Source organism: Rhinoraja longicauda, chromosome 28, assembly GCF_053455715.1.
Source record: "Rhinoraja longicauda isolate Sanriku21f chromosome 28, sRhiLon1.1, whole genome shotgun sequence".
Classification (NCBI taxonomy): Eukaryota; Metazoa; Chordata; class Chondrichthyes; order Rajiformes; family Arhynchobatidae; genus Rhinoraja; species Rhinoraja longicauda.
This window is the reverse complement of record NC_135980.1, coordinates 17124952-17152520: the sequence shown is the minus strand read 5'-3', so window position 1 is coordinate 17152520 and position 27569 is coordinate 17124952. Positions and strand designations below refer to the sequence as shown.

Below are 27569 nucleotides of genomic sequence, written 5' to 3'. Positions count from 1 at the left end.
ACAGGTATTTGTGCCATTTCCTCGACTCCAGCTTAGTCCGGAATTCCATCTTGGCATATTTAATGGCTTTGCAAAAGTTGCAGATCAATCCCCTCACACGTATCCATTACCACCCAAGTAATTCCCTCTCCAACCACCCTACACAAAGGGTAATTTAAAGTAGCACTTAACCTCCCAACTTAAAGAGTTATTTAAAAACATTAGTTCTAGGCACAAAATAACACTGCACCTGGTGGATTTGGACAGCCTTTCAGATAAAGTCATTGGATCAGCAGCAAAATTTTGGAAATGCATCAGTGGCACGATGTAATCAGTCTGCAAAAGCATCTTGATGTACTGAACATTATCCATGGCTTGCTCATAAACAGAACAGAACAGCATCACAGATGGGTCATTACTCCACAGCTTAATTTCACTCGTCTCATTCTTAACGCTTGTCTAGTTTGGTTGCGTGTTTCAACTTGTGTCCAGATCACCTGTCTCTCCCAGCCTTAGTGTGTCTCTGGTTTTGATCATGTCATGACTCTCTAGGATGTACAGCCCACTTCCCATACTCCCACTGTCTGTGTCAAGTGCCCTCGGTTAACTGGAACGAGTACAATACAACAACGAATCTGATGCACAATGTGCCTGTGGTGGCCCTGTGGAATTGATGTTCAACAGCAGCAGATAATAAAATTGAGTTCAAATTTTATTTTTTTTGCAAAGGACTATCAGAAGATCAAACATTGTTGGATATTTAGTAAAACCCCAACTGACTCAGTGATATCCCACAGGGAAAGGGTGTGGCCATGCAGGCGCCCCAGCCTTTAATCTGCTGGCTTAAAACTTTTGAACTATAGCTATATAAATTATAGAAATATATTAAAGATAATTTTCCAAAATGATGCAGTCTCATAGTGGATCTGTGATGTGTAGATCCCTCATGAGATGGATATGAGCATGGGATGGAATTACAGATACCACAGGATATCATTCCGACCTCTCGGGTCGTACTGAAGGATCATCTAAGACAGCTTTAGAAAATATTAAGGACTGGGAACACCCAAATCACAAGTAAAGAACTGAACAATTATTCGAGAAAATTAATGATTATGGGCAAAGTGAAGATGGTTGAACTTTCAACAGCATTGGATTACGATGGAAGAAGATTATAACAAATATTATGGCCCATTTAATTAAATGTGAAATTTGGAGATTGAAGAGGAATTGCTCAAGTACACAAGGCATTGATTGCATTGATTTTCACGGAGCAGAAACAGCCCCCAAATATCCATTGCCACAGAGGCCTCCTCACTTAATTCACCTTATCTCCATATCCTTCTTTCTGGCTTCAATTGTTTCTATGTTGTCTGTCTCAATTATAGAACATGACATTTTTCCTAAGTTTCGCCTTGCTATCTAAAATGGATTGCCCTTTAAAAATGTTAATTATCTCTGAGTTACTGAAAAGGAAAATATGATAGATGCTGAAAATTGGAAATAAATATAGCCAGTCAGACAGCATTGTGGAGAGAAGCAGAATTAATGATCTCACTTGTTCTGTTTTTATTTCAGTTCATAAGTCCTCAGATGCACACTTCAGATATAAAAGTGTCAACATTTACTTGCAGTACTTATTACAGAGCCTTTACAGCAGTCTTTGAGACAAAGTGTTTAGTTGTTACAGTGTATATGAAAGTCTTACTTGCTGCAGCCTAATTGGCAGATTAAATGCCACAACACAGCAAATAAATGTACAATATATTTATCAGTTATTCTAGTTAAACAGACCATGATGGTATAAGCCAAAGTGTGTAGTGGAACTAAAGTAGTGCAAAGTCTGCAGTGGCTCAGTACTGACTTGGGGTTATGGTGAAGGTGCAGGATAGTTCAAGAACCTCATGGTTAATGGCATGACTGACATCTGTAATGTGAAAATCATTATGGCAGAAGCAGCTGCAGTAATGTATTGCTTTTCTTGTTCTCATCCCCCAGTGGAGTAACATTAATCATTATCCGAATATTTGAAAAACCACGAAGCCCTATAAGAATCCAGTGGATGGCAGTATACAACAAAGACTGACATTAAAAAAGTTTGCTGTCAGCAGTCCATCTCTGCATCCATCAAATATAGTGCAGCTGGAGGAATTCTACTCTGCATTCACCACCTAGTTTGCTTTCTATCTGAAACGAATATCAATTCTTAGTATCATGTGCAGAAATTTGGCCTGAAGCATAGAATCAGTGGCACATTGTGACATTTACCTGCGGAAAGGAGAATCGAACCCCACTGTCCTGTGATCTCACCTCTGCTGAGCTTATCCCTTCTCAGCATGCAACACTATACCTAGAATGTTACTTTATTTTATTCAGTCCATGAGTTGCTAACATGTTGTGCCCATGTTAGAAAATAATTCAGTCCCTTTGAGGCCCATTGCCCTGAGCACAAATGAAATGAAATTGTCTTAACTGCAGTGAAAAAAGGGAAATAATAGTTAGCAAAGATGATACGTTTCCAGCAACTAAACTCAGGGGACTTCAGTAGTTGACAAAATCCTGCAGTAAATGCACATGGTACCTGATGCACACAAAAGGCCTGCAGTATTCAAACAATGCAAGTCCTGTGGTAACTTGGGAAGCCATAGGCAAGTGACATTCCTTTGCACAATCTACAAAGTATTTCCAAAGAACAAATGGGATTCTGGCCTAAAAGTGAACATGGGAACATTTAAAAGTCATTTGGACAAGCACGTGGACAGGAAAAGTTTGGAGGGATATGGGCCAAATGCAGGCAAATGGGACTAGATTAGATATGCAGGGCAAGTATTTTACACAGGGTGGTGGGCGCTGGAATGCACTGCCAGGGGTGGTGGTGGAAGCGGATACATAGTGGCTTTTAAGAGGCTATTAGATATTAAGCGAATTAAGTGATTTGGATCATGTCTCAGCGAGTAGATGAGATTAGTTTATCTTGGCATCATGTTCGGCATTCTGCACAGACAGTGTATGACAAAGGGCCTGTTCCTGTGCTGCACTGTTCTAGTCTGTCATCTTCCACCACATTGCTTGGATTAAATGACCTCAAACTAAATGTCAGGTGGAAGTATTCACCTGGGGAAATGTCAGCTCACCCGAGTTCCATAATGTTCAATAGTTGCATAAAACCCTCTACCAAGTCATCAATAATGCCATCACTTGATTTGTGCAAGAGCATATGTGCCTTATTTCTGCCATACAGCTACCTGCAGTGCATAAATGAGAACCAGAAGTGCTTTCAATAACATGCCACAGAAAAGGATTATGCACAGGGTAAGGGCTCATGGAACTGAGGCAGACGGACAAACATACGGAAAATCAAGTCTGGATGAAAGGGTTTTTAAGTTGACAAGCTGTAACTATAAGTTTATTTCAGGCATCAATGCTAGTTCCTCATCAATTTATATTCTATCTAATGACTTGGATTTAGAGATCAAGTGTGATGTCTTCACGTCTGCTCATGACACAAAAATGGGTGTGTATGCAAGATGTGAGGAGAACTCAGAAGTGTGTAAACCTATATAGGTATTTGAATGCTGTCATTAAGTATGTTCAACTCTGAGACAGGGTTCTCAGGAAGAGGATTGAGACCTCGGGTCAGATCAACCATAAACAGCTGAATGGTGATCACCAAACTCTTAACATCTTACCTGGTCCAGAAGTTGGTGAGCACTAAATGTGGATTAATTTCAATGCCATCGACATCAACTCTGCAGTGTGTGACTGTGGGAGCAGACTATAAATATATATACACAATTAATTACACAATCCCATAGAGGTATCACATTCACCAACCCCTGATCAATTTCCTGGCTCTGCCACCAAAATGTAAAATCGCAATTATGGTTCTGCACCTACAGAAGCTTTTGAAAGAAGTGCCCATCCATAAATGCTGTGGAGAGGCTAGTGCTTTAATTAATCATGGCTGTCCATATGAAACAACTTGTTTCATACAACCTATTGGCTTGACAAATAATTGCAGTGGGACTGAGGATGTTGCTTGTGTCTGAAAGAATGGAGTGACTGAGCTTGTATTCACTGGAATTTAGAAGGATGAGAGGGGATCTTATAGAAACATTTAAAATTATTAAGGGATTGGACACACTAGATGCAGGAAACATGTTCCCCATGTTGGGAATCCAGAACCAGGGGCCACAGCTTAAGAATAAGGGGTAGGCCATTTAGAACTGAGATGAGGAAAACCTTTTGCACACAGAGAGTTGTGAATTTGTGGAATTCTCTGCCTCAGGAGGCAGTGGAGGCCGATTCACTGGATGTATTCAAAAGAGAGTTAGATAGAGCTCTTAGGGCTAGTGGAATCAAGGGGTATGGGGAGAAGGCAGGGACGGGGTACTAATTGTGGATGATCAGCCATGATCACATTGAATGGCAGTGCTGGCTCGAAGAGCCAAATGGCCTACTCCTGCACCTATTGTCTATGTATCTATAAGAAAATAACTGCAGATGCTGGTACAAATCGATTTATTCACAAAATGCTGGAGTAACTCAGCAGGTCAGGCAGCATCTCGTATCTATGTCTGGAGTCATATAACAACCAAATCTAGTAAAGATGGCAAATTTCATTCCTGGGAAGACAGGGTGAACCGGCCAGATTTTGCAATAGTCTTTTGGTTTCACGTTAACCAATACTGTATCTGGATTTTTAAATTTCAGATTAGTTGATTAACAAACCTTTTTATTTGTTTTTGGGGATATGGGTGAAGCCAGCAGGACCAACACAGTGCCCATCTCTAATTGCCCTTAGAAGCATGTGGTGTCCCTGTCATATTTGGGAGATGATGTCTATTTTTCAGACGAATGATTAAGATGCAATTTGCACCCACTGTGTACCTGGGGCTTCTCTCCAGCTCCCAAGAGAGGGTTCAAACAGTGTCTGGAGTATGAGTTCAGTAGCATGACCACTATTGTGGCATCCCTGACAACTTTCTGCATCTCATAGTTTACAACGTTCCCTTTTTCTGTTCTGTATTGCTTCTCACCTGGCCCTTTAAAACGGTTACCCACATCAGCACCTCCATGGAATATGGAGGGGTTACTGGAAATAGCTCTTTTGCCATTGAATTGTTGCAATTTAGAGGAAATAAAGTGGGATTGTTATGAGACTGGATGGATTCAGTGTGCTGTTACTGCTTGGAAATCTATAACAGGCCAAATTACCTCTGCTGAATTTCTGTGTTCAGTCGTTTCAATTTCTCGGGCTCTTAGCGTTCCTTGCACTCTGAGTATGTACTCATGTACCACACATTAGTTCTTTATTTCCAGATCTCAGACTGAAGCAAAATTTACATTGTGTCTTTTTATCTGTATAAGTAACCTGTTTTAATCCTTGTTTTGTCACAGTCAAGAGAACTACAGCCAAGTGGGTTGCCCGCCAGTGTCCGTGGCTGTTGATAACTGCCCAAACCAGATGATATCAGAACTAAACATGCCAGGAAGACATGCCTCAGGAGCTCACCAACACATTCACTAAAAGTGTTTCATTATCTTAATATGAAGGAGATGCTTAAGCAGGTTGCAAAGTTCTGTAGTTTTTGTTTATTGTCTTGAGTAGTAGTCATGAATAGTTTTAAAGTGACATGTGTTCATGCTGTAATTAATAATCTACTTACTTAAATGTATGTCCATTGACAATAAGATTTGATAAATCAAGATTTGTCTTTTTATACCAAGTTTGCTTGAGTCATGTAGTCTGTTACTTGTAATATGGTGCTTGAATTCTTCCTTGGACCATTCGCATAAATCCAACAAAATCTATTGCAGGGGCAATCCCCGATGTTCATATTTTTCATATTTGCGACTGACAAAGGATGCCATTAGAGCCATTAAGTCCACATTGACGATCAGACCATTCTCATCATTACTTCCCTTTAATCTATTCTCTCTAACTTGCTTATCGACCCCCTCCCAAATTCGATCACCAACCTACATTAAAGCTAATTAGCCTACCTACTAGCATATCTTTTAGACTTTGGAGGATTCCGGAGGAACTCCCAAGGAGAACATGCAAACTCCATACACCCGAGGTCAAACTCCAAACACCCGAGGTCAGGATCAAACCCAGGGCTCTGGTGCCATAAGGTAACAGCTTTGCCATCGCTACTGTGCCTCACCTTAGAAAACATCATGTTCAACAGCGTGGAGATGCCAATAAAGCTGTCAAGTCAAATCCGTTCAAACTGCACAAAATGCATGCAGCGAGTAACTAAGTTGTTAGCTGTGTGACCAGGCAGAGATTGGAACTGTAGGTGACAACACTATAGGAGAACGAGAGATATAGAGGATACTTTGGAGAAATGAATGGAAGTCCGCCTCGGCCTACCTGATCTCCCGATTGCCACACACTTTAACTTCCCATTCCCATACACACCTTTCTGCCCTGGGCCTCCCCCTTTGTCAGAGTGAAGCCAAGCGTAAATTGGAGGAACACCACCTCATATTTCGCTTGGGCAGCTTATAACCCAGCAGTATGAATATTGATTTCTATAACTTCAAGTAACCCCTGCATACCCTCTCTCCATCCCTCACCCACTCTAGTCGTCCTGTTGAGTTCCTGTTTTTTCGTTGTCACCTATCCCACACCCAACAATGGTTAATTTATTGTGTGCTCCACATTTTTAAAAATATTTTAATAGTCAATTTATTTGTCACATACACATAAATGTGCAGTGAAATGAAAGATTACCCACAGTCTAACAATAAGACCAATAAAAATAAGCAATAAAAATATGCAAGAAACATCCATCGCAGTGAGTCTCCTCCGGTCACCTCCTCACTGTGATGGAAGGCCAGGATGTATTTTCTCTTCCCCTGCCGTCTTCTCCCGCGGTCAGGCTGGTGAAGTTGCCACGTCGGGGCGGTCAGTGACTTTTTGCATATCTACCATTCATTTCCCCTAAGTACCATCTGTATCTTTCGTTCCCCTTTCCCCGGACTCTCAATATGGTCTCGACTTTAAAGGTCACCTATTCCTTTTCTCCAGAGATGCTGCCTGACCCGTTGAGTTACTCCAGCTTTTTGTGTCTGTCTGCGGTTGAAACCAGCATCTGCAATTCCTCCGTACACATGGAAACAGGCCCACCCACCGTCCTACATACACACTGGGACAATTTACAATTTTATAGAAGCCTATTAACCTGTACGTCTTTGGGATTTGTGAGGAAACTGGAACACCCGGAGAAAACCCACGCGGTCACATGTAGAACGTACAAACTTCGCACAGACAGCGCCCGTAGTCAGGGTCAAACCCGGGTCTCTGGCGCTGTAAGGCAACAACACTATCGCTGTGCCACTTTGCAGCACGTATCTGATATCTCTGCTGACTGCTGACTGGAGGACGCGGGACCCCGGATCCCGCACTCGCGGACCAGGTCCTGTCAAGGGGTTTTGGCAGAGTCGGTGATGCACTGGTGAGGGTGCTTCATCAGCAGTCTGCGCTCAAAGACTGGGTCAATGTGGCAGAGCGAGTGAAGCGCCGGTAGCTGACGATGTAGAGATAGATGGGCGCTCCAGAGGGGTGCGCCCCGGCATGTTCCTGCCTGCAGTAACACGGCGCCCGTGGGTGGAGTCTCCCTCGCTGTTGGAGACTTAAGGCTTGGCGGTGGCTGTCCGCGGCACCGCTGTCCACACCTGGATCAGCGCAACTGGGAATCATTGGCCGGTCTGAGAACATCTCAGTGTCCTACCTCGGGATTGAGCAATTGCCTGGAAGGCAGAATAATATTAGAGGACATGAGGGTCTTCGCCACTCTCCTCCCTTTGATTGTCTATGCCACAGACCGTTTCCCCGAAGGATTATCAGGTAAGAGAGATTTCACGAGCAAAGCACAAGGTGCTGAAGGAACTCAGCGGGTCAGGCAGCATCTGTGGAGGGGATGGACAGATAACGTTTCTGGTCGGGACATTCTTCAGATTCAGACGAGAGCTGTTTCATGGTATTTAGCGCTAGAATAATTCTGTAAGGGATATTTGAAAACCTTCTCCTAGTACAGCGTCACATAGAGAGGGGTGTGGGCTTGCTGAGGAGGGAAATGAACAAGTTTCATCAGGATAGCAATAATCCGATGAATTCTTTCCTGATTTGTTGATAAACCTTGTTCACGCCACTCAATGCAAGTTGGAAAGGGACGAAAAAGCATCTGAAGTGGTGGGATTTTAACATAGAAAGAGAAAAATAGGTGCATGAGTTCAATATGATCATGGCTTTGAGTTCAATATGACCATGGCTGATCATCCAAAATCAGTACACCGTTCCTGCTTTTCCCCCATATCCCTTGATTCCATTAGCCCTAAATCTAACTCTCTCTTGAAAATATCCAGTGACTTGGCCTCCACTGCCCTGAGTTGCAGAGAATTCCACAGATTCACAACTCTCTGGGTGAAAGGTCATCTCATCTCAGTCCTAAATGGCCTACCCTTTATTCTTAAACTGTGACCCCTGGTTCTGGGCTCCCCCAACATCAGAACATTTTTCCTGTATCTGGCCAATCTAATCCCTTAAGAATTTTATATGTTTCCATAAGATTCCCTCGCATCCTTCCAAATCCCAGTGGACACAAGCCCAGACGACCCATTCTTTCATCATACATCAGTCCCGCCATCCCGGGAATTAATCTGGTGAACCTACAATGCACTCCCTCAATAGCAAGAATGTCCTTCCTCAAATTAGAAGAACAAAACTGCACACAATACTCCAGGTGTGTTCTCACCAGGGCCCTGTACAACTGCAGTAGGACCTCCTTGCTCCTAAACTCAAATCCTCTCGCAATGAGGGCCAACATGCCATTAGCTTTCTTCACTGCCTGCTGTACCTGCATGCTTACTTTCAGTGACTGATGTACAAAGCCACCTAGGTGTCGTTGCACCTCCCCTTTTCCTAATCTGACACCATTCAGGTAATAATCCGCCTTCCTGTTCTTGCCACCAAAGTGGATATCCTCACATGTATCCACATTATACTGATCCTGCCATGCATCTGCCCACTCACCCAAACTATCCAAGTCACCCTGCAGCCTCATGGCATCCTCCTCACAGCTCACACTGCCACCCAGTTTAGTGTCATCCGCAAACTTGGAGATGTTACTTTTAATTCCCTCGTGTAAATCGTTAATATATATTGCAAATAACTGGGATCCCAGCACTGAGCCCTGCGGCACTCTATTAATCACTGCCTGCCATTCTGAAAAGGACCCGTTAATTCCTATTTGCTTCCTGTCTGCCAACCAGTTCTCTATCCATGTCAATACCCTACCCCCAATAACATGTGCTCTAATTTTGCACACTAATATCTTGTGTGGGAAGCTTTTTAAAAGTCCAGATACGCCACATCCACTGGCTCTTCCATTCTACTTGTTACATCCTCAAAAAATTCCAGAAGATTAGTCAAGCATGATTTCTCCTTCTTAAATCCATGCTAACTTTGACTGATCCTATTACTGATTTCCAAACGTGCTGCTATTACAAGCGCCTGCACTCCTAGATATCTGCTCTACACATTATCCAGAGCCCTACCATTCACTGCATAGGTCCTGCCATGTTAGAATTCCCAAAATGCAACACCTCGCATTTCTCTGTATTAAATTCCATCAACCATTCCTCAGCCTACCTGGCTAATCGACCAAGGTCCTACTGCAATTTTTCACAACCATCTTCACTATCTGCAAAACCACCCAGTTTTGTATCATCAGCAAACTTGCTGTGTATGTCTTCATCCAAATCATTGATATAGATGACAAACGGTAATGGGCCCAACACCGACCCCAAGGCACACCACTAGTCACAGGCCTCCAGTCTGAGAAGCAACCTTCCACCCTCTGCTTCCTTCCATGAAGCCAATTTTCTATGCATTCAGCTGCCTCTCCTTGGGATCACATGCAATCTAACCTTCCTTGTTCTCTGAGAATGTTGAATTAATCCTATACTCCAGATGGAATAGGATGTGACTGAATGGTTCTGCTCCTCTGTGTGATATATCTTTGTTGTGTCCCTTGTGTCTTAAGAGGTAGTGTCCCTTTAAGAAGCCCTCTCCAACCCATTCATCTGTCATTGTTTGGACATTTGTTTCCAATGCTTTCAATGTGCAAATTAACTTTTTATTCTTTATCTTCTTGCAAAGGTTTTCAGGAAGGAGAGGTGCAAAGATGCAGTTTTGCTTTGTCCGACCTGTTTGTTTTCTTCCTAATTCTACATTTTAAATTGATTTCAAAGAAAGACCCGGATTCCACATTGGCCATGTGGAATTCGGGATAAAGTGTTAGAAATATGAGTGTCTCTCATACAGATATGAGATGGCAACACTTCAGAAAGAAATTGGCATTTGGGGAAATTGGATTAGTATACATTTGGACTAGGAATTTGTAATAGTTATTTTGGGAGATAGATTGGAACAATTGGGGAGTAATCTTAAACGTTGCTTTTCTTAATAACAATGTATTTCTGCAGGTTTTAAAGATATCGTTCAAGACTTGCAGATGTCTAATTTTGAGTTAATGAATTCTTTTGTAAAAGCTTGTTTTGATATAATCACAGTGTTTACCTTGTAAAATTAAAAGGAGCAGTCAGATTTAGATGGTGAAAAGGAACAGGGAGAATGCCACTTCCACTGGGTCAGTGTGGAAGATCTCCTTACTCATCACTTAACCACTGTGACCTTGGGCAGTTTCTTCTGCTGTGCTAAAAAGCTGAGATTAGTTAGCAATAAGCAATTTGGACCCGAGCAGTGACTATCACAGTGACAGGGCTTTAGACTTTGGAGATACAGCGTGGAAACAGGCCCTTCTGCCCACCGAGTCCGTGCCAACCAGCGATCACCACATGCACTAGCACACTGGGGACAATTTACAATTTTACAGAAGCCAAATAACCTGCAAACCTGGACGTCTTTGGTGTGCGGGAGGAAACTGGAGAAAAGCCAAGCAGTCACAGGGAGAAGGGGCAAACTCCATACAGATAGCACCCGTGGTCAGGATCGAACCTGGGTCTCTGGCGCTTTAAGGCAGCAACTCTACCACTGCGGCACTGTGCCGCCCACTTGACACATGTCTGGGTAACTGGTGAAGGGTGACGATTACCAAGTCTTGTAACATTGTGGATGGTTATCACACACACCAGAACCTGTGCTCCCCCCAGTCATGGTGCGAGTGGTTCCTGGGCCTCCCCAGTCTGACAGGGGCCTCTCTGTTTTCCCGCAGGCCCGACTGGAGCCGGGCCCATTCCCCTGCTCAGGAGGTTCGAGGGTCTGTGGTACAACCGGGACACTGTCAGCCGGCAGCAGACCCGAACCAAGCGCTGGAGCTTGGCCGAGGAGACGAGGGTGCAGCTGCAGTTCACGGCCCATCGCAGGTATCTGTGGCGCTTCCTCCCGGTCACAGGGACGGGGCCCTGGGAGAGCAGCAGGGGGTGATGTGGGGAGGGAGCGCGGGTGATCTGCCTCAATCACTGTTTTTCTCTTTCACCTGCCTCGGGCAGTGCTTAGACTGGGTTACCCTTGGGTAGGCCCGGGTTACCTACAGGTTGGGCCCTGGGTTGGGTCCAGGGTGGGCCTGGGTTACCCCAGATTGGGCGCGAGGCAGCACCATGACGACCTGGCCAGGAGGCTCCCACAAATCCCACATCCTCAGCATAGGTTCCCACCCTGGTCTTTGATCCAACTGATAACCTGTTCTCCCCATGGGCCTCACATTTCCAGTCAGCTCAGTGCCTTGGCTCCATGCCCCCTCCCCGCACCCACCCAGTCCCACCTTCCCCACTGCACTGCCCCATTGCATCCTCCCCATTATACCCTCCCCACACCACCACACCCTTCCACCGCACCTCTCCAACATACCCTCCCACTGTACCTCTCCACCCTACCCTTTCCGTTGTAACCCCCTCACTGCACCACCCCACCCCACCTTCCTCACCGACTGTCCCCCCTCCAACCTATATCATACCCCCTGAATCCTCAGCCCTGCATCTTCCCCAGAGCACATTCGTCCTAGCATCTGCCTGGCTGCACCCTGCGTAATTGCACAGGAACCCCTTGTACGGAGTGGCAGAGACAGCAGATCTCTGCTGAAGGCTCCGAGACCTTGGGGCTGAGACGAGATGAGTATGTTTGCTCTGGTCAGTGAGTTCAGAGGGCTCCCTGAACTCTGGTTTAACACATCAGCCCTACCTGTTGGTTCATTGATATCCACGCCATCAGTTATACAAGCCCGTAACCAATAGTGACTGTCGACACTGATTGAACAATCTACAATTCTGTTGCAGGCAGTTCCATCTCCAATTGAAAAGAGATTCGAGTATGTTCACGGGCGATTTTAGAATTGAAACCAAAAGCGGCCTGGAGTACGGAAACCTCTCACATATCTATTCCGGGCAGCTGCAGGGTAAGCTCTGTCCTGTGGCGAGTTTATCTACCCTGTCTGAACCCTGTGTTCATCATAACTCTAGAGCCTCAGTAACTGCAATAAAGTCGGGATTTATGTTTAACTTGTCAACCCAGGTGATCAAGGGGAGATGACATGCAGTGATAGTTCTTTGCCTGGACTTTAAAACTTCCATGTGACATTTCCTTTTGCCTCCTTTTACCACAAAGATAGGCTGTTCACTTTAAGTGGTTTAAACAGGGCAGAATTTATTTCCAAGTGCATTTATCGTAACACGGACGCGATGGGATGGGTAAGGATTAATTGTGATATCAGACATGTTGCCTCTGCTCCTTACTCAAAGCTGTGAGATTCCCTTCAGTGGATGACAAGTGTAGAAATAAAAACGTGGGGGAAATCCTTGGGAACTCCTCTCCAACAATGAGCATCCAAAGGGCTTCCCTGCCTACTCACTGAGGCGATTTCTGTTCTGGACTGATATGGGTGGGGATTCATTGCAACAACAGAGCAGAGAGTTTGCAGGAGGATGGCTTGTGTGGTGGTTCCCCAGGACCCAGCTGTTCACCATCGAAATTAATGACTGGGATGAGAAGTAGCTGTCAATATATACAATATATATTTTGTCCAGGTAGCTTGTCAATATATATAATACTAATAATGTGCGTGATGACAAAAATGTGGAGAGGATTTGATGTCGATAAGATGTGAACGAGTCAAGGCATAGCAGATGAGTGTAATGTGGCTAAATGTGGGGTCGTTCACTTTGCTGGAGACAATTGGAGAGCTGGAGTTGGTATTTGATTATGAGATATATTGAATCATTGAACGTTACCCCTTGGGAGTAACAAACCACAAGGAAGGTAAAGGGTGTGAAAATGGCTCCCGACACGAAACATCATCTAACCATATTCTCCAGGTGGATTCATAGAAACATAGAAACATAGAAAATAGGTGCAGGAGTAGGCCATTCGGCCCTTCGAGCCTGCACCGCCATTCAATATGATCATGGCTGATCATTCAGCTCAGTAGCCTGTACCTGCCTTCTCTCCATACCCCCTGATCCCTTTAGCAAAAAGGGCCACATCTAACTCCCTCTTAAATATAGCCAATGAACTGGCCTCAACTACCTTCTGTGGCAGAGAATTCCACAGACTCACCACTCTCTGTGTGAAGAAATGTTTTCTCATCTCGGTCCTAAAAGACTTCCCCCTTATCCTTAAGCTGTGACCCCTGGTTCTGGACTCCCCCAACATCGGGAACAATCTTCCCACATCTAGCCTCTCCAACCCCTTAAGAATTTTATATGTTTCTATAAGATCCCCCCTCAGTCTTCTAAATTCCAGCGAGTACAAGCCCAGTCTATCTAGTCTTTCCTCATATGTAAGTCCCGCCATCCCAGGGATCAATCTGGTGAACCTTCTCTGTACTCCCTCTAAGGCAAGAACGTCTTTCCTCAGGTAAGGAGACCAAAACTGCACACAATACTCCAGGTGCGGTCTCACCAAGGCCCTGTACAACTGCAGCAGAACCTCCCTGCTCCTAAACTCAAATCCTCTTGCTATGAATGCCAACATACCATTCGCTTTCTTCACTGCCTGCTGCACCTGCATGCTTGCTTTCAATGACTGGTGCACCATGACACCCAGGTCACGTTGCATCTCCCCTTCTCCCAATCGGTCACCATTCAGGTAATACTCTGCTTTCCTGTTCTTGCCGCCAAAGTGGATAACCTCACATTTATCCACATTATATTGCATCTGCCATGCATTTGCCCACTCGCCTAATCTATCCAAGTCACTCTGCAGCCTCCTAGCATCCTCCTCGCAGCTAACACTGCCACCCAGCTTCGTGTCATCCGCAAACTTAGAGATGTTGCATTCAATTCCCTCATCCAAATCATTAATATACACTGTAAATAACTGGGGTCCCAGCACTGAGCCTTGCGGTACCCCACTAGTCACTGCCTGCCATTCCGAAAAGGACCCGTTTATTCCTACTCTTTGTTTCCTGTCCGCCAACCAATTTTCTATCCACCTCAACACTGAACCCTCAATACCGTGTGCTTTAAGTTTGTACACCAATCTCCTATGTAGGACCTTGTCGAAGGCCTTCTGAAAGTCCAGATATAACACATCGACTGGTTCTCCCTTATCCACTCTACTAGTTACATCCTCGAAAAATTCTATAAGATTCGTCAGACATGATTTGCCTTTGGTAAATCCATGCTGACTTTGTCCGATGATTTCACCACTTTCCAAATGTAATGCTATCACATCTTTAATAACTGACTCTAGCATTTTCCCCACTACCGATGTTAGGCTAACTGGTCTATAATTCCCCGTTTTCTCTCTCCCTCCCTTTTTAAAAAGTGGGATTACATTAGCTACCCTCCAGTCCTCAGGAACTACTCCAGAATCTAAAGAGTTTTGAAAAATTATCACTAATGCATCCACTATTTCTGAGGCTACTTCCTTAAGCACTCTGGGGTGCAGCCTATCTGGCCCTGGGGATTTATCTGCCTTTAATCCATTTAATTTACCTAACACCACTTCCCGACTAACCTGGATTTCCCTCAGTTCCTCCATCTCTTTAGACCCCCGGTCCCCCGCTATTTCCGGCAGACGGTTTATGTCTTCCTTAGTGAAGACAGAACCAAAGTATTTGTTCAATTGGTCTGCCATCTCCTTGTTCCCTATGATCAATTCACCTGTTTCCGACTGCAAGGGACCTACATTTGCCTTAACTAATCTTTTTCTCTTGACATATCTAAAAGCTTTTGCAGTCTGTTTTTATGTTCCTTGCCAGTTTTCCCTCATAATCTATTTTCCCTTTCCTAATTAAGCCCTTTGTCCTCCTCTGCTGGACTCTGAATTTCTCCCAGTCCTCTGGTATGCTACTTTTTCTGGCTAATCTGTATGCTTCATCTTTTGTTTTAATACTATCCTTGATTTCCCTTGTTAGCCACGGATGCACTACCTTTCCTGGTTTGTTCTTTTGCCAAACTGGGATGAACACTTGTTGTAGTTCATCCATGCGACCTTTAAATGCCTTCCATTGCATGTCCACCGTCAACCCTTTCAGCATCAATCGCCTGTCTATCTTGGACAATTCACGCCTCATACCCTCAAAGTTACCTTTCTTTAAGTTCAGAACACTTGTTTCTGTATCGACTTTGTCACTCTCCATCCTAATGAAGAACTCTACCATATTATGATCACTCTTGCCCAAGGGGCCTCGCACAACAAGACTGCTAACTAACCCTTCCTCATTACTCAATACCCAGTCTAGAATGGCCTGTTCTCTCGTTGGTTCCTCGACATGTTGGTTTAGAAAACCATCTCTCAAACATTCCAAGAAATCCTCTTCCTCAGCACCCCTGCCAGTTTGGTTCACCCAATCTATATGTAGATTGAAGTCACCCATTATAACTGCTGTGCCTTTAGTGCATGCATTTCTAATTTCCTGCTCGATGCCATCCCCAACCTCCCTACTGCTGTTAGGTGGCCTGTACACAACTCCCACTAGCGTTTTCTGCCCCTTAGACAGAGTCAAGTCAAGTCAAGTCAAGTCAAGTCAATTTATTTGTATAGCACATTTAAAAACAACCCACGTTGACCAAAGTGCTGCACATCTGACCAGGAAAAAAAAGAAACATACAGTGGCAGGCAGCCAAACACAACGGCGCGGCCATCTTGAACAAAATGTTAATTCAATCACCCACAGTCTGGCCTGTGAGGTCAAGACTGAAATTGTACTTCATGAGTTGAAAGGATCGAGAGGCAATCTTATTGAAAGTTACAAAATAATAATGGGACTTCTCAGAGTTGATGCAGCGAAGATATTTCCACTGGCTGTGAAGTCTGTAACCAGGGGTCCCGACCCAAAACGTCGCCTATCCATGTTCTCCTGAGATGATGCCTGACCCACTGAGCTACTCCAATACTCTGTGTCTTTGAGAGTGTGAAACACTAGCTCAATGTCCCTGAGCTGTACACTAGTTGTTCTTCCTGTAAGTGCCCTTGCTGTTCGTGTATGCCAAGCGATGTGGATGGAGCGAGTGGTGGAACAGAGGCACGGACAGGTGGGACAAAGCTTCTCAGCCATTAGTAAGAAAGCCATTGCTGCCCAAACCCTGTGATGAATCATCACCAAATGCAGCCCAAGGTGCTTGACTAAAGTGTATTCTTTTCCACAAACAGGTGAGAACAGTTCCCATTGCCACGGCTCCATCATTGATGGCCGATTTGAAGGTTTTATCCAAACTCAGAAGGGCAGATATTATGTTGAGCCTGCGGAGCGTTATGTCCAGGGAGAGAATCCTGCCATCCATTCCATCATCTATCACCAGGATGATGTTGGTGAGTACTGAGTCACCAGGTGAGGGTTTTTCATATTTTGAGTCTCTATTGAACGAACCACTGTTGGTCTGTGAGCACAGGGAGGGGCAGCAACTTGTTGGAGCTCACTGCAAATAACGGATTGTGCAGCTCACAACGTTCACTGACTTAGGACAGGTCGTTTAAAGAGTGTAGTGCATAGAACTTTGGTAGGAAGCAACAGCAACATCTCCCCATAAAAGTAGGATAAGTTCACCAGAGCAAAAAATGAAAGTGCTGGAGGAAGCCAGAGGGTCAGGCAGCATCTTTGAAGGGAATGACCAGATGATGTTTCTTCTTTGGTTTAACGGAGAGTAGGAGGGGGTGCTGGAAAAGATAGGTTGGGGTAGGGTAAAGCCTGGCAAATGATATGCGGGTGCAAATGAGGAGAGGTGTTTGTTAGATGGGCGGGAGCATGATGGAACACCTGTGACTCTCTTGCTGTGATGCTGCCGGGAAGCAGCCGCTGGACTTTCCTCCTCCCTCTGGATACATCTCCCATTTCCCTAGATCCCAGCTGGTCGACCACAAGCCTATACAATAACCACTTCAAAAAAACAATTTAGATAGATACCGCCAATGGAGATTCGCCACTTCCAAAGGGATCCCACCACTAGCCACATCTTCCCATCTCCACCCCTTTCTGCTTTCCGCAGAGACCGTTCATTCCCTCAGCAACTCCCTAACAACTCGTCCCTTCCGACCCAAACCACCTCCTCCCGAGGCACTTTCCCCTGCAACCATAGGAGATGCAACACCTGTCCCTATACCTCCCCCCTCGACTCCGTCCAAGGACCCCGACAGTCTTTTCAGGTGAGGCAGAGGTTCACTTCCACCTTCTCCAACCTCATCTACCGTTCCAGGTGTGGACTCCAGTATATCGTCAAGACCCAGAGCACCTCGTTTTGCTGAACACCTCCGCTCAGTCTGCCTAAACCTACCTGATCTCCCGGTTGCTCAACACTTGCCTTTCCTGGGCCTCCTCCTTTGTCAGAGTGAGGCCCAGCACAAATGGGAGGATCAGCACCTCATATTTCGCTTGGGTAACTTACACCCCAGCAGTATGAACATTGACTTCTCTAACATCAAGAAGCCCTTGCTTTGCCCTCTCTCTCCATCTCCTCCCCCATCTCAGTTCTACCAGTCTTACTGTCTCCGACTACATTTTATCTCCATACCGCCCACTCCCCTGACATCAGTCTGAAGAAGGGTCTTGACCCAAAACGTCACCCATTCCTTCTCTCCAGAGATGCAGCCTGTCCCGCTGGGTCTCCAGCATTTTGTGTCTACCTCTGGCATTGGCAAGAGCCTGTTTCTGTACGGTATGGCTCTACGACTCTATGACTGGAGCTTTGGGTTGCTGGGCTGGGGGTGACAGCAGGGGGAGCAAGCAGCCTTTGTGCAGAGTGAGTGGATGCATATCCAGTGCTACCGCTGCTATGGAAACAAGTCACCAGCAAGCTGGCTGGGCCAGTGTCTAGCACCCACGCGTGAAGCTGAAACAAGATGCTGGGGGTTCCTCCCCATCGGCCGTGTTACCAAGAGAGATTAATACTGACGGGCAGGAGCTGCTGCCTGTCTTTGTACGGCCCCTGTCATGCTGCACAGGCGGCTGTGAAACTTTTCCGAATGACCTGAGATGCCTGCATTCCTGAGGTAGATTGTAGACTGGAGAGAGAGAGACAAAGATTTCAGTTTACTCTCTTTCAAACTCTTGTGCTAAAGAGTTGGGATTCCCAGACACCTCAAACAGCCCGGAGGGCTGCCGTGTGTGTGTGTGTATGTGTTAGGGATCAGTAAAGGTTGAACTGTGATGTTTCTCAATGGTTCTTGTACACAAACCTGCTTTTGATTTCTCCTTGCCATCCATCTCAGACTGCCCTCACCCCCCCCCCTCCTCCCCCCCCCCCCCCCCCACCCCTGATATAAAGGCAGACCCAAACCAGTGTGGCTGTGGGAATGGCCCTGGGGAGCAGAAATTGTGGCGGAAAAACACATCCAGTCTGAAGCAAGCGATCCCTCTGTAAACCCAGAGAGTCCTAGCTGGGCCCAGTCTGAATTACTGCATCATTGCAAGTCGCTGCATTTTGGTTTGGCAATGAACCAAGGACTCCAGTTTTCTTTGTTCTTGTTTTGATTTGAACATACACTTGAACTTCATGTCAAGCAAAAAGTAAACCTCATGTTTGGCGGCTTTGTGTGAGTGGTGGGGCTGTAGTTCTCAGGGGGCAAAAGGCAAGCTCTCCATTATTCCATTGTCTCTCTAAATGTTCAGTCCGAACGTTTCTCTCGGCCAGTTGCTCCCTTTGATTCCCTATCCCAGGTAAATGCGCTCCCTGAGCCAGCCACGTCCCTTTGATCAAAACACAACGTGCTGGAGGAACTCAGCAAGCCAGGTAGTGTCCATGGAGGGAATGGACCGACACCTTTTGTGGTCTGGACCCTTCTCCAGACTAAGAATAGGGGAGAGAAAGCTGGAAAGAAGAGGTGGGGCGTGGGACAAAGCCTGGCAAGTAATAAGCAGATACAGGTGAGGGGGCACCTGTGGCAGATGGGTTGAATGTGACAAAGGCTAGAGTTGAAAAGGAGATAAAAAGGTGTCAGCTATGGAGAGCAAGAGTGGAATGTTAAACTGCAGAGAAGGATATGGGTGGAAAAGGACAGGGGAGGGAAAGAGAGGTGATAAAAAGGAGATGGGTGTCCCTGGAACATCTCAAGGGAATGAGACCAGCCTGAATGGATATCTTAGTTGGCATGGATGAGTTGGGCAGAAGGGTCTCTTTCTCTGCTGCATATAAACCTGTGAATCCTTGAATCTATGGAGAAAAGCTCAGCACATGTTTTCCTTGGGCTGTCCAGTGCTGAATTATCATGATAAACATGTGAGACGACACAGCAGACATCAACAACAATACAACTTCATCAAATCCTCTGAAGCAACAGGGACTTGAGGGCACTGCAAAAGACAGTCACTAATAAACCACAAACTGTGGCTTTTTTTTGTTGTTCAAAGTGCTGGAGTAACTCAGTGGGTCAGGCAGCATCTCAGGAGAACACGAATAGGCTCGGGACCCTTTCAGCTCGGGACCCTTCTTTAGACTGAAATGGGTTTCAACTCTGACATAGGGTCCCGACCCAAAACTTCACCTATCCATGTTCTCCAGAGATGCTGCCTGACCCGCTGAATTACTCTTGCACTTTGTGTCTTTTTTGGTAAGCGAACATTTGCCGTTCTTTGTTTCCATGAATCAAATTAGATAGAAATGTGTTTATTAGGGAAGGGGTTCAAATGTGGGCCTTGTCCCACAGGATGTGGTTGAGGTAAATAAGCATGATGTTTCCAGTGGGAAACCCAGATGAGAACCTGGCAGGAATGGTGAGGGGTTGAATGAAGGAGCTACACGATCTGTTTAGCCTTGAGGCCTTCCGTATTCTATGCAGACTGTGCACAGCAAGAGGGCTATGAACAGATATTGTGCCTTAGCTGAGGAATAAAGTTGGTCAGGACGCCGGGAGTGATATTTTACTTACTTCTTTTGGCATCTATCAAGAATAGTAACACATCCTCTTTTTAATATTTTGTTGGAAGATGGTGACTGACAGAACAACACTAGATTCTGTGTGTTAGGGTCTCGACCCAAAACGTGTCTGAAGTAGCATCTCGATCTGAAACGTCACCTATTCCCCTTCTCTAGAGATGCTGCCTGACCCACTGAGTTACTCCAGCTTTGTGTGTTTATACTAGATTTTGTGTGCCTGTTTCTGTGCTTGGACTTGAAGCCCTGATCCAGCCGAGAGGAGAGAGCCTTGCCGGGTGTTGACACCTTCCAACGAGTTCCACGCTCATGGAAAGGGAAAGGCTCTGACCTAACAAAGGGAGCATTTGTCAGCGGTTGCCACACAACCAGGAGTTCCTGTGCACTGCGTGACCCATGTGAATGCAGGGTGCAATACAGAGCCCCGTGTCTGCTGGATAGATTTGACCGGCAGTAACCCTACTATTCACAACCTCCGTCAGTCCCAACCTGCAGCTCAGCTGCTTCTCAGCGGCCCTCACACAGTTCACCTTTCCCACCTCCTTCTTTTTTCTCACCTTTAAATTGCCCGCTTCTGACTTTAATGTGTAACTTTGCTTATTCAGAGAAGTACACCCATGATATTTTTAATGCAGTACTATCAAAACAGGTTGCATTTAATAGGTGGACATGCCTGGGAGAGTAAGAAAATAACTGCAGATGCTGGTACAAATCGAAGGTATCACAGAATGCTGGAGTAACTCAGCAGGTCAGGCAGCATCTCAGGAGAGAAGGAATGGGTCACGTTTCGGGTCGAGACCCTTCTTCAGACTGGTTTGAATGTGTTTGAATGTAATGCTGCGTCGCTTTAGTATTCCTGATCGTTGATTTAATGGTCTTTATCTTAAAGATGGGTATTGGTTTATTACTGTCACGTGTACTTAGATACAGTGACCAGTCTGAAGAAGGGTCTCGGCCCGAAACGTCACCCATTCCTTCTCTCCTGAGATGCTGCCTGACCTGCTGAGTTACTCCAGCATTCTGTGATGTCTGGGAGAGTGGCTGGTATTGATAACGTTGCGAGGTTTAATGTAAGATGTTGCTGTGATCTGCATTAAACCCCCAAAGGTGGAGAAATGGATTAAATAGAAACTTTATTAAATCTGGCGAAGAGGAAAGTGCCTAGTGTGATGGGACATGAGCAGGGAGTAGGCCTGGTTGGAGGCTAAGTAAATGAACCTCAGCAAGAACTCAAAGCGAAAGAGAGCAAACAGAGCAACACAGTGCGAGACTCTCAGGGAGGAAGCTGATGGGCAAGTTGTGAGTGTGTGTGACCTGAGGGTCAACGAACTATAAAGACCTCCAAGCTTTCTTCACAGGGAGCTGCGGCTCCTGACGATTGGTCTGCCCTGCCCGTATGGTCATCGGGTGACTCTCTGCCATTGGATGATCTGCGTGAGCTGGTTGGCAGGGCCAGCAAGTTGCATTTTTAATTCTGAGTGAACAAGTTAGCACACAGTGTGAGTATTTGCAAGTGGCAAACTGCCATCAAGTTAATACTCCCTGGAATTGCCCAGAATTCCATCACCCAGCAACCGCGCAGAGCCGTTAACCCTTTGGTTGCCGTGGATACCGGCAACTCTCCTCCCCTTTACTCGGGATTGGCAAGCGGACATCTTGGATACGCACATGGAGCAGGGTGTGAGGGGAGGCTTCATCACTCGCCTCTGCCGCAGTCAATACTGACCAAAACCCCTCCACGTGTTTGCAGCTCTCCGGAGAAGCAGAAGCCTCTGTACTGTGGGACTGCATTGGCAATAGTTCAATGGTGCTTTATTTCTCACATATGCAACTGCACAATGAAATTCTTTTTGCATATAGATTACAAATGGTTTGGTACCATTATTCAAAGTCCAAAGTCCTGTTGGCCTGTGCGCTCGATGTACTGAGCGGTTCCCGTGAGCCAACGTCCCTCTCCTCTCCTGGCCATCTTTGTGCCTTGGGGACTCCTCCTGCAGCCTACCTTTAAGGCGCTGGAGGCATTACCCCGGTTTACCTTCCCATTGCCCCACGCTCCTCACATACGACATCTACAGCCCCCTCCCAGTTACGCGGTCATGTGATCCCTTCAGTGCGAACTGAAGGGCCGAGCTTCCAGCTGTGTCTTCCCACTCCACCATTGATGGATGGGGTCCTCCCCAGAACCATGGGCATTTGAGGAGCATTTGCACTGCCCAATGTCCAGCCCGAAAGGTTCAGTCCCACTGCAGATACTGGGTGCTCAGGACGATCACTTACCAGATGAAACATTAAACCAGCATACTGGCAGACAAAAATGAGCCAAGGCATTATTTGTGGTACTGCTAATGAGTTTTACCACTCATGAGCATGCTTCACCCGCACAATTAATAGAGTCACACAGCATGGAAACAAGCCCTTCGGCCCACCGAGTCTGCACACATTTACACTAACTCCATACTAATGCTATTTTATCTTCCTCTCAATTCTCTGGGATGTGGAAGGAAACTAGGGCTTCCTGAAGAAACCCATATGGTCACAGGGAGAACTTGCAAACTCCACTCTGACAGCACCAGAGGTCAGGATTGAACCTGGTACCCATTAACTGTGGACACCACCAATATAATTTGGCCATTACAATGTTGATGTTATTTGGATCTTTCCATACACAAGCTGGCTGCAGATTCCGGCACAAATAAAAGGGGCTCACTGCAGATGTACTTTGGCAGGTTGAAAGCACCTTGGTTTGTCCTGCAGTTACAGAAGGCACTATGTAGGTGTTGCTCTTTCTGTCCCAGGCAGACAGGATAATCTAGTGAGGGTGAAGCACAGTGGGCTGGGGCTTGCAGAGAAATGCTGGGTTCCCGTGTACATACATCCTTTCCCCACACAGCTGCCATGGGCTTGGGATTCCTGCCAGCGCCCAACATGCCAAGACCACTTCCCCGGCCAGAACAGGGTGTCATTAAACTGGAAACGGTACAAGAGGATTCACTAGAATGTTGCTGGGTTGGTTATAATAGTTATAAGAAGAGGCTGGACTGTTTGGATCTTTTTGCCTTGACATGTGGGGGATTTGGGGGTGACCTTACTGAGGTATATAAAATAATGAAGAGCATAGATAAGGTGAATGGCCACAACCTTTTCCCCAGGGTAGCCGAGCCTTATAATGAAGGGCATAGTTTTAAAGTGACATTGGAGAGATTTAAAAAGGACCCGAGGATAAATATGATGGGCCAAGTGGCCTGCTGGTGTTTCTATTTCTTATGTGTGCTTAGAAGCCCAGAAAGGAAGAAGTTCACTGATGGCTACACAGTATTTGATTCCATTCATCTCCTCAGCAAATGAGGGAGCCTACGATTGCCTTCCAACAAGACCCAGACCACATTCAGACTGGTAGATAACCAGCAAATAACCACAAAAATAACCACTGTATTCTTTAATTCAATGACATTACCATCACTAGGTTCCCCATGATCAACATCCTCGACTCACCACTGACCAGAAACTGAACATGAACACAGCGGTTATGTGAGTCGGTCAGAGTCTTGGCTTCAGCTGGTGACTCACCCCCTGACCGTTCAAAGCTCTTTCATTGTCTTCCAAAGTCAAGACTGTGATGGAAAACCTCTCACGTACTTGGACGAGTGCAACCACAACTCCACAACCACCTCGGACAAACCACACTTGGCAACCATCAACGAGCCTAAACACACACACATTCCCCACCGCCCGTGTGGTGCAGTGACTACAACATTGAAATCTTTATCCTTTACCTTTGCACTGTGGGTGGCTTGATTGTACTCATGAATGGTCTTTTTTTTTACTGGATCGCATGCAAACAAAGTTTCTCACTGTACATCAGTGCACCTGAAAGTGACATAGCCCCAACACACGAGGCATCAGAATGGAACCCAATGTTTGGTGTGGAGCAGAGGCAAGAATATTTCTCGCAGAAGATATTCAGAAAAGAGCAGCTTATAAAGAGATTTATTCACAAAATGCTGGAGTAACTCAGCAGGTCAGGCAGCATCTCGGGAGAGAAGGAATGGGTGACAGCCTCTGTTTTTGTCCACGTCCAGTCCAGGATTGAAATGTGTTTCAGGACAAACCCTGCAAAGTGTGATTTGCATTCAGCTTCTTCTCTGGAGGTGCAAGCTGTGTTTGTCTTTTATAGCCAGGCTCTGAGCTATGCTATTTACTCTAAGATCCTCTGATCTATTGCCATTTCAGACTCCTCCCACCTTCAAAGCCAAGCCCCTCGCTGTCTGAGTCGGTCTGTGCATGGTCGTTATCAGGATTTCCAAGATCCATCACCGCAGGCAAGTGATTCCACGAGGCACCAATGCCAGCAGCTTTCCCTGGAATTCACGGCTCTGCGGAATTGGGCAGTGGGATGTGGGAGGGGGGAGCAGGTTAGGCCTGTGAGTGGGAAGGTTCAGCCAAAGTACCTCCCAACGATGGGATGATTGCATGCTGCTGATTACCGCACTAATTAATTAAATGATCTGGAATTTAAAGATAAACTAGTCAGTACGCTGAACATGAACCGCTGGGTCGTCAGTAAAACCCATCTCCTCCACTCATCTGCTGCCCTCCAGTTTGACCTCAGATAAATGTGACTGTCGTTTGCCCACTGCCGTGGCCCAGTGGATCAAAACCATCAAGTAATGAAAGACAAAGATAAAACCAAACGGAGCACCCTACACCAACACCAACTCACAATTTGGATGTAGCAAAGCCCTTACATGAGACCTGGGTCCAGTGCCTAAAATGTTGTTTTTTTATTTATGAGTTACAAAGAAATACCTGGGAGCTATAGACCAGTAATGCTGACATCTGGTTTGACAGGTATTATAACAGCATTTGGACAGGGTATAGTGAGAGGAAAGATGCAGAGGAATGTGGGCCAGGACAGATGGGATGTGTAGGAAAGAACTGCAGATGCTGGTTTAAACCGAAGATAGACACAAAGAGCTGGAGTAACTCAGCAGGAGAGGCAGCATCTCTGAATAGAAGGATTCCTTCTCTCCAGAGATGCTACCTGTCCCTCTGAGATACTCTGGCTTTTTGTGTCTATCTATGGTCAGACGGGACTAGCTTTCATGGGGTGTCTTGGTCAGGTGCCTGAATTGGGCCATGGGACCTGTAAGACTCTGTGACTCAAGGAGAAATGTCAAGGTATTGTAGGTTACAGGCCAAGCACTGGGAAATGGGACTTGTGTAGACAGGTACTCGATGGGCTGCGTGGGCCTGTCTCTGTGTGGTACCACTGTACCTCCATGATCACCACCGACAGGATCCTCTCCGGATCGCACACCATCTTGATATGTGACACTGCCTTCATCGTCGCCGGGTTCCCTCCCCAACTGAATTATGGCGCCCCCTTTACTGGAAGACCCGCAGTGGTTCTAGATGGTGTCTCACCAACCTCTCCAGGGATGGGGAATGGTCTTGCCAGTGGTGCCCATTTCTTTAACAAATTAGTCAAAAAACATGCTGGTGGAACTAGAGTCATTCAACAGGTGGAGCACTATGTATTGTTCTCTCTCGTGACAAAGTGCATTGGCACGAGCGATGATGAGGATTCGTACAGGTGTGCCAGATGTTCCTCAGCTGTAGTCTTTTAGATCCCAGGATAGACTGCCAAGTCTGGATTGTTTATCTTGGACAAGGCGATTGAGGAGGGGTTCACTCCTGGTGTGCAAACGTTTAACCTTGGTGTGTACTGTGGGGCACAGGCTTAAATTAAATAGTATGGGAGGTTTAAAAAGGAATTGCCCCCAAATCTCCACTCATCAAGGGGTGGGTTTGGGAGCTCACTGCCTGAGAGGGCCCTGCAGGCAAGAAATGTCACTGTATGAAAACAGTGCCGGGATGAGCTCCCGAGGGCCACAGATCAAGAGCTGGGAGGGGAAAGTAACCAGAAACCCAGGCTTGGGTATGATGGGCAGAATGCCTCATGCACAGTAAGAAGTGGTGCTTCTATTTGTATCGTGGTATCTACAGTAACCCAGGGAGTAGTCTCCAGCTTTTTGTGTCTTTCTTCGGTTTAAACCAGCATCTGACAGTTCCTTCCTACACGAGTAGATTTCACTCTGTCCACATCCTCAGAGAAACCATCAGCCTCTTTCCTCTCGCAGTGCCCAATATCTACAGTTCATTCTCCAGCCTACTTTATAGATTGTGCCCACTGATTTCTCTGAACAATGTGCTGTGCACACTTGGAGCTTCTAATTCATCCTTTTGGTTTCACAGGAGGCCCGGCATTCCAGACCAAAGCGGAGTGTTGAATACAGTCGGACTACCTGCCTGTTGCACCTGTACGCTGACCACCTCTACACCAAGCGGCTGGGCGGCAGCGAGAGTGTCACGGCACAGGTAGCAACAGGGTTCCTGTCAGCACTCACCCAGCATCAGGCAACACCACCACCAGTACACCCCTACACCTACTGCTGCAGTCTGACACTGTACATAGAAGGGTAAATATGACCACAGCCAGCACACATGGTGAAATTACACACACCTTAGTGTGTGTGGCTACAACCATATAACCATGAGAGTCATTGTGTCATACTGCATGGAAACGGACCCTTCGGTCCAACTTGCCCATGTTGACCCAGATGCCCACATCTAAGCTAGTCCCATTTGCCTGCAATTGGTCATCCCTATAAACCTTTTCTATCCATGTGCCTGTCCAAGTGTCTTTTAATGTTGTTCTTTTACCTGCTTCAATCACCTCATCTGACAGCTCGTTCCATTTTTTTCACCCGCCACCTTCTGTGAAAAGATTGCCCCTCAGGTTCCTATCAATTATTTCCTCTGTCTAAACGATGTCCTCTGGTTCTTGATTCCCCCTCCCCTGGGTAAAAGACTATACATTCACCCTAACAATTCCCCTCGTGACCTTATGAGAGGGATAAAGAACTGTGACAATGCCGCACAAGGACGCAGTTGCAGAGAAAGTAAGGAAGCAAAGACCATTCAGTCAACAATCATTGAAAGAACACCAAAATCTATAACTTAGGACACAAAGTGCTGGAGTAACTCAGCAGGTCTGGCAGCATCTCTGGAGAACATGGGGTGATGTTTTGGGTTGGGACCCTCCTTCAGACTTCTTCAGTCTCTCAGATACTTCAATATCTCAGCTTAGCAGTTTCTCAGCTGTACTTATAGCGCGTCCACAGTGATATCTCATCCACATTAATATCTCAGCAACATCAATATCATCCACATTGATATCTCAGCCACGATGA

The 27569-nt window shown here is 46.0% G+C and overlaps 2 protein-coding genes across 2 annotated transcripts in view; both read left to right on the top strand.

Moving 5' to 3' along the window:
• Window positions 1-5703, top strand: part of LOC144607049 (scaffold attachment factor B1-like) — a 54622-nt gene extending 48919 nt beyond the window's left edge. The window contains exon 19 of the mRNA XM_078423612.1: window positions 5380-5703. Within this exon, the coding sequence (XP_078279738.1) occupies window positions 5380-5509 (130 nt within the window). The 3' untranslated portion in view covers window positions 5510-5703. The remainder of the gene's footprint in view (window positions 1-5379) is intronic.
• A 1912-nt stretch (window positions 5704-7615) lies between these two features.
• LOC144607087 (disintegrin and metalloproteinase domain-containing protein 10-like) overlaps window positions 7616-27569 on the top strand; it is a 34046-nt gene continuing 14092 nt past the window's right edge. The window contains exons 1-6 of the mRNA XM_078423676.1: window positions 7616-7837; window positions 11226-11376; window positions 12286-12404; window positions 16604-16762; window positions 24547-24635; window positions 26572-26694. Coding sequence (XP_078279802.1) covers window positions 7768-7837; window positions 11226-11376; window positions 12286-12404; window positions 16604-16762; window positions 24547-24635; window positions 26572-26694 — 711 coding nt within the window. The 5' untranslated portion in view covers window positions 7616-7767. The remainder of the gene's footprint in view (window positions 7838-11225; window positions 11377-12285; window positions 12405-16603; window positions 16763-24546; window positions 24636-26571; window positions 26695-27569) is intronic.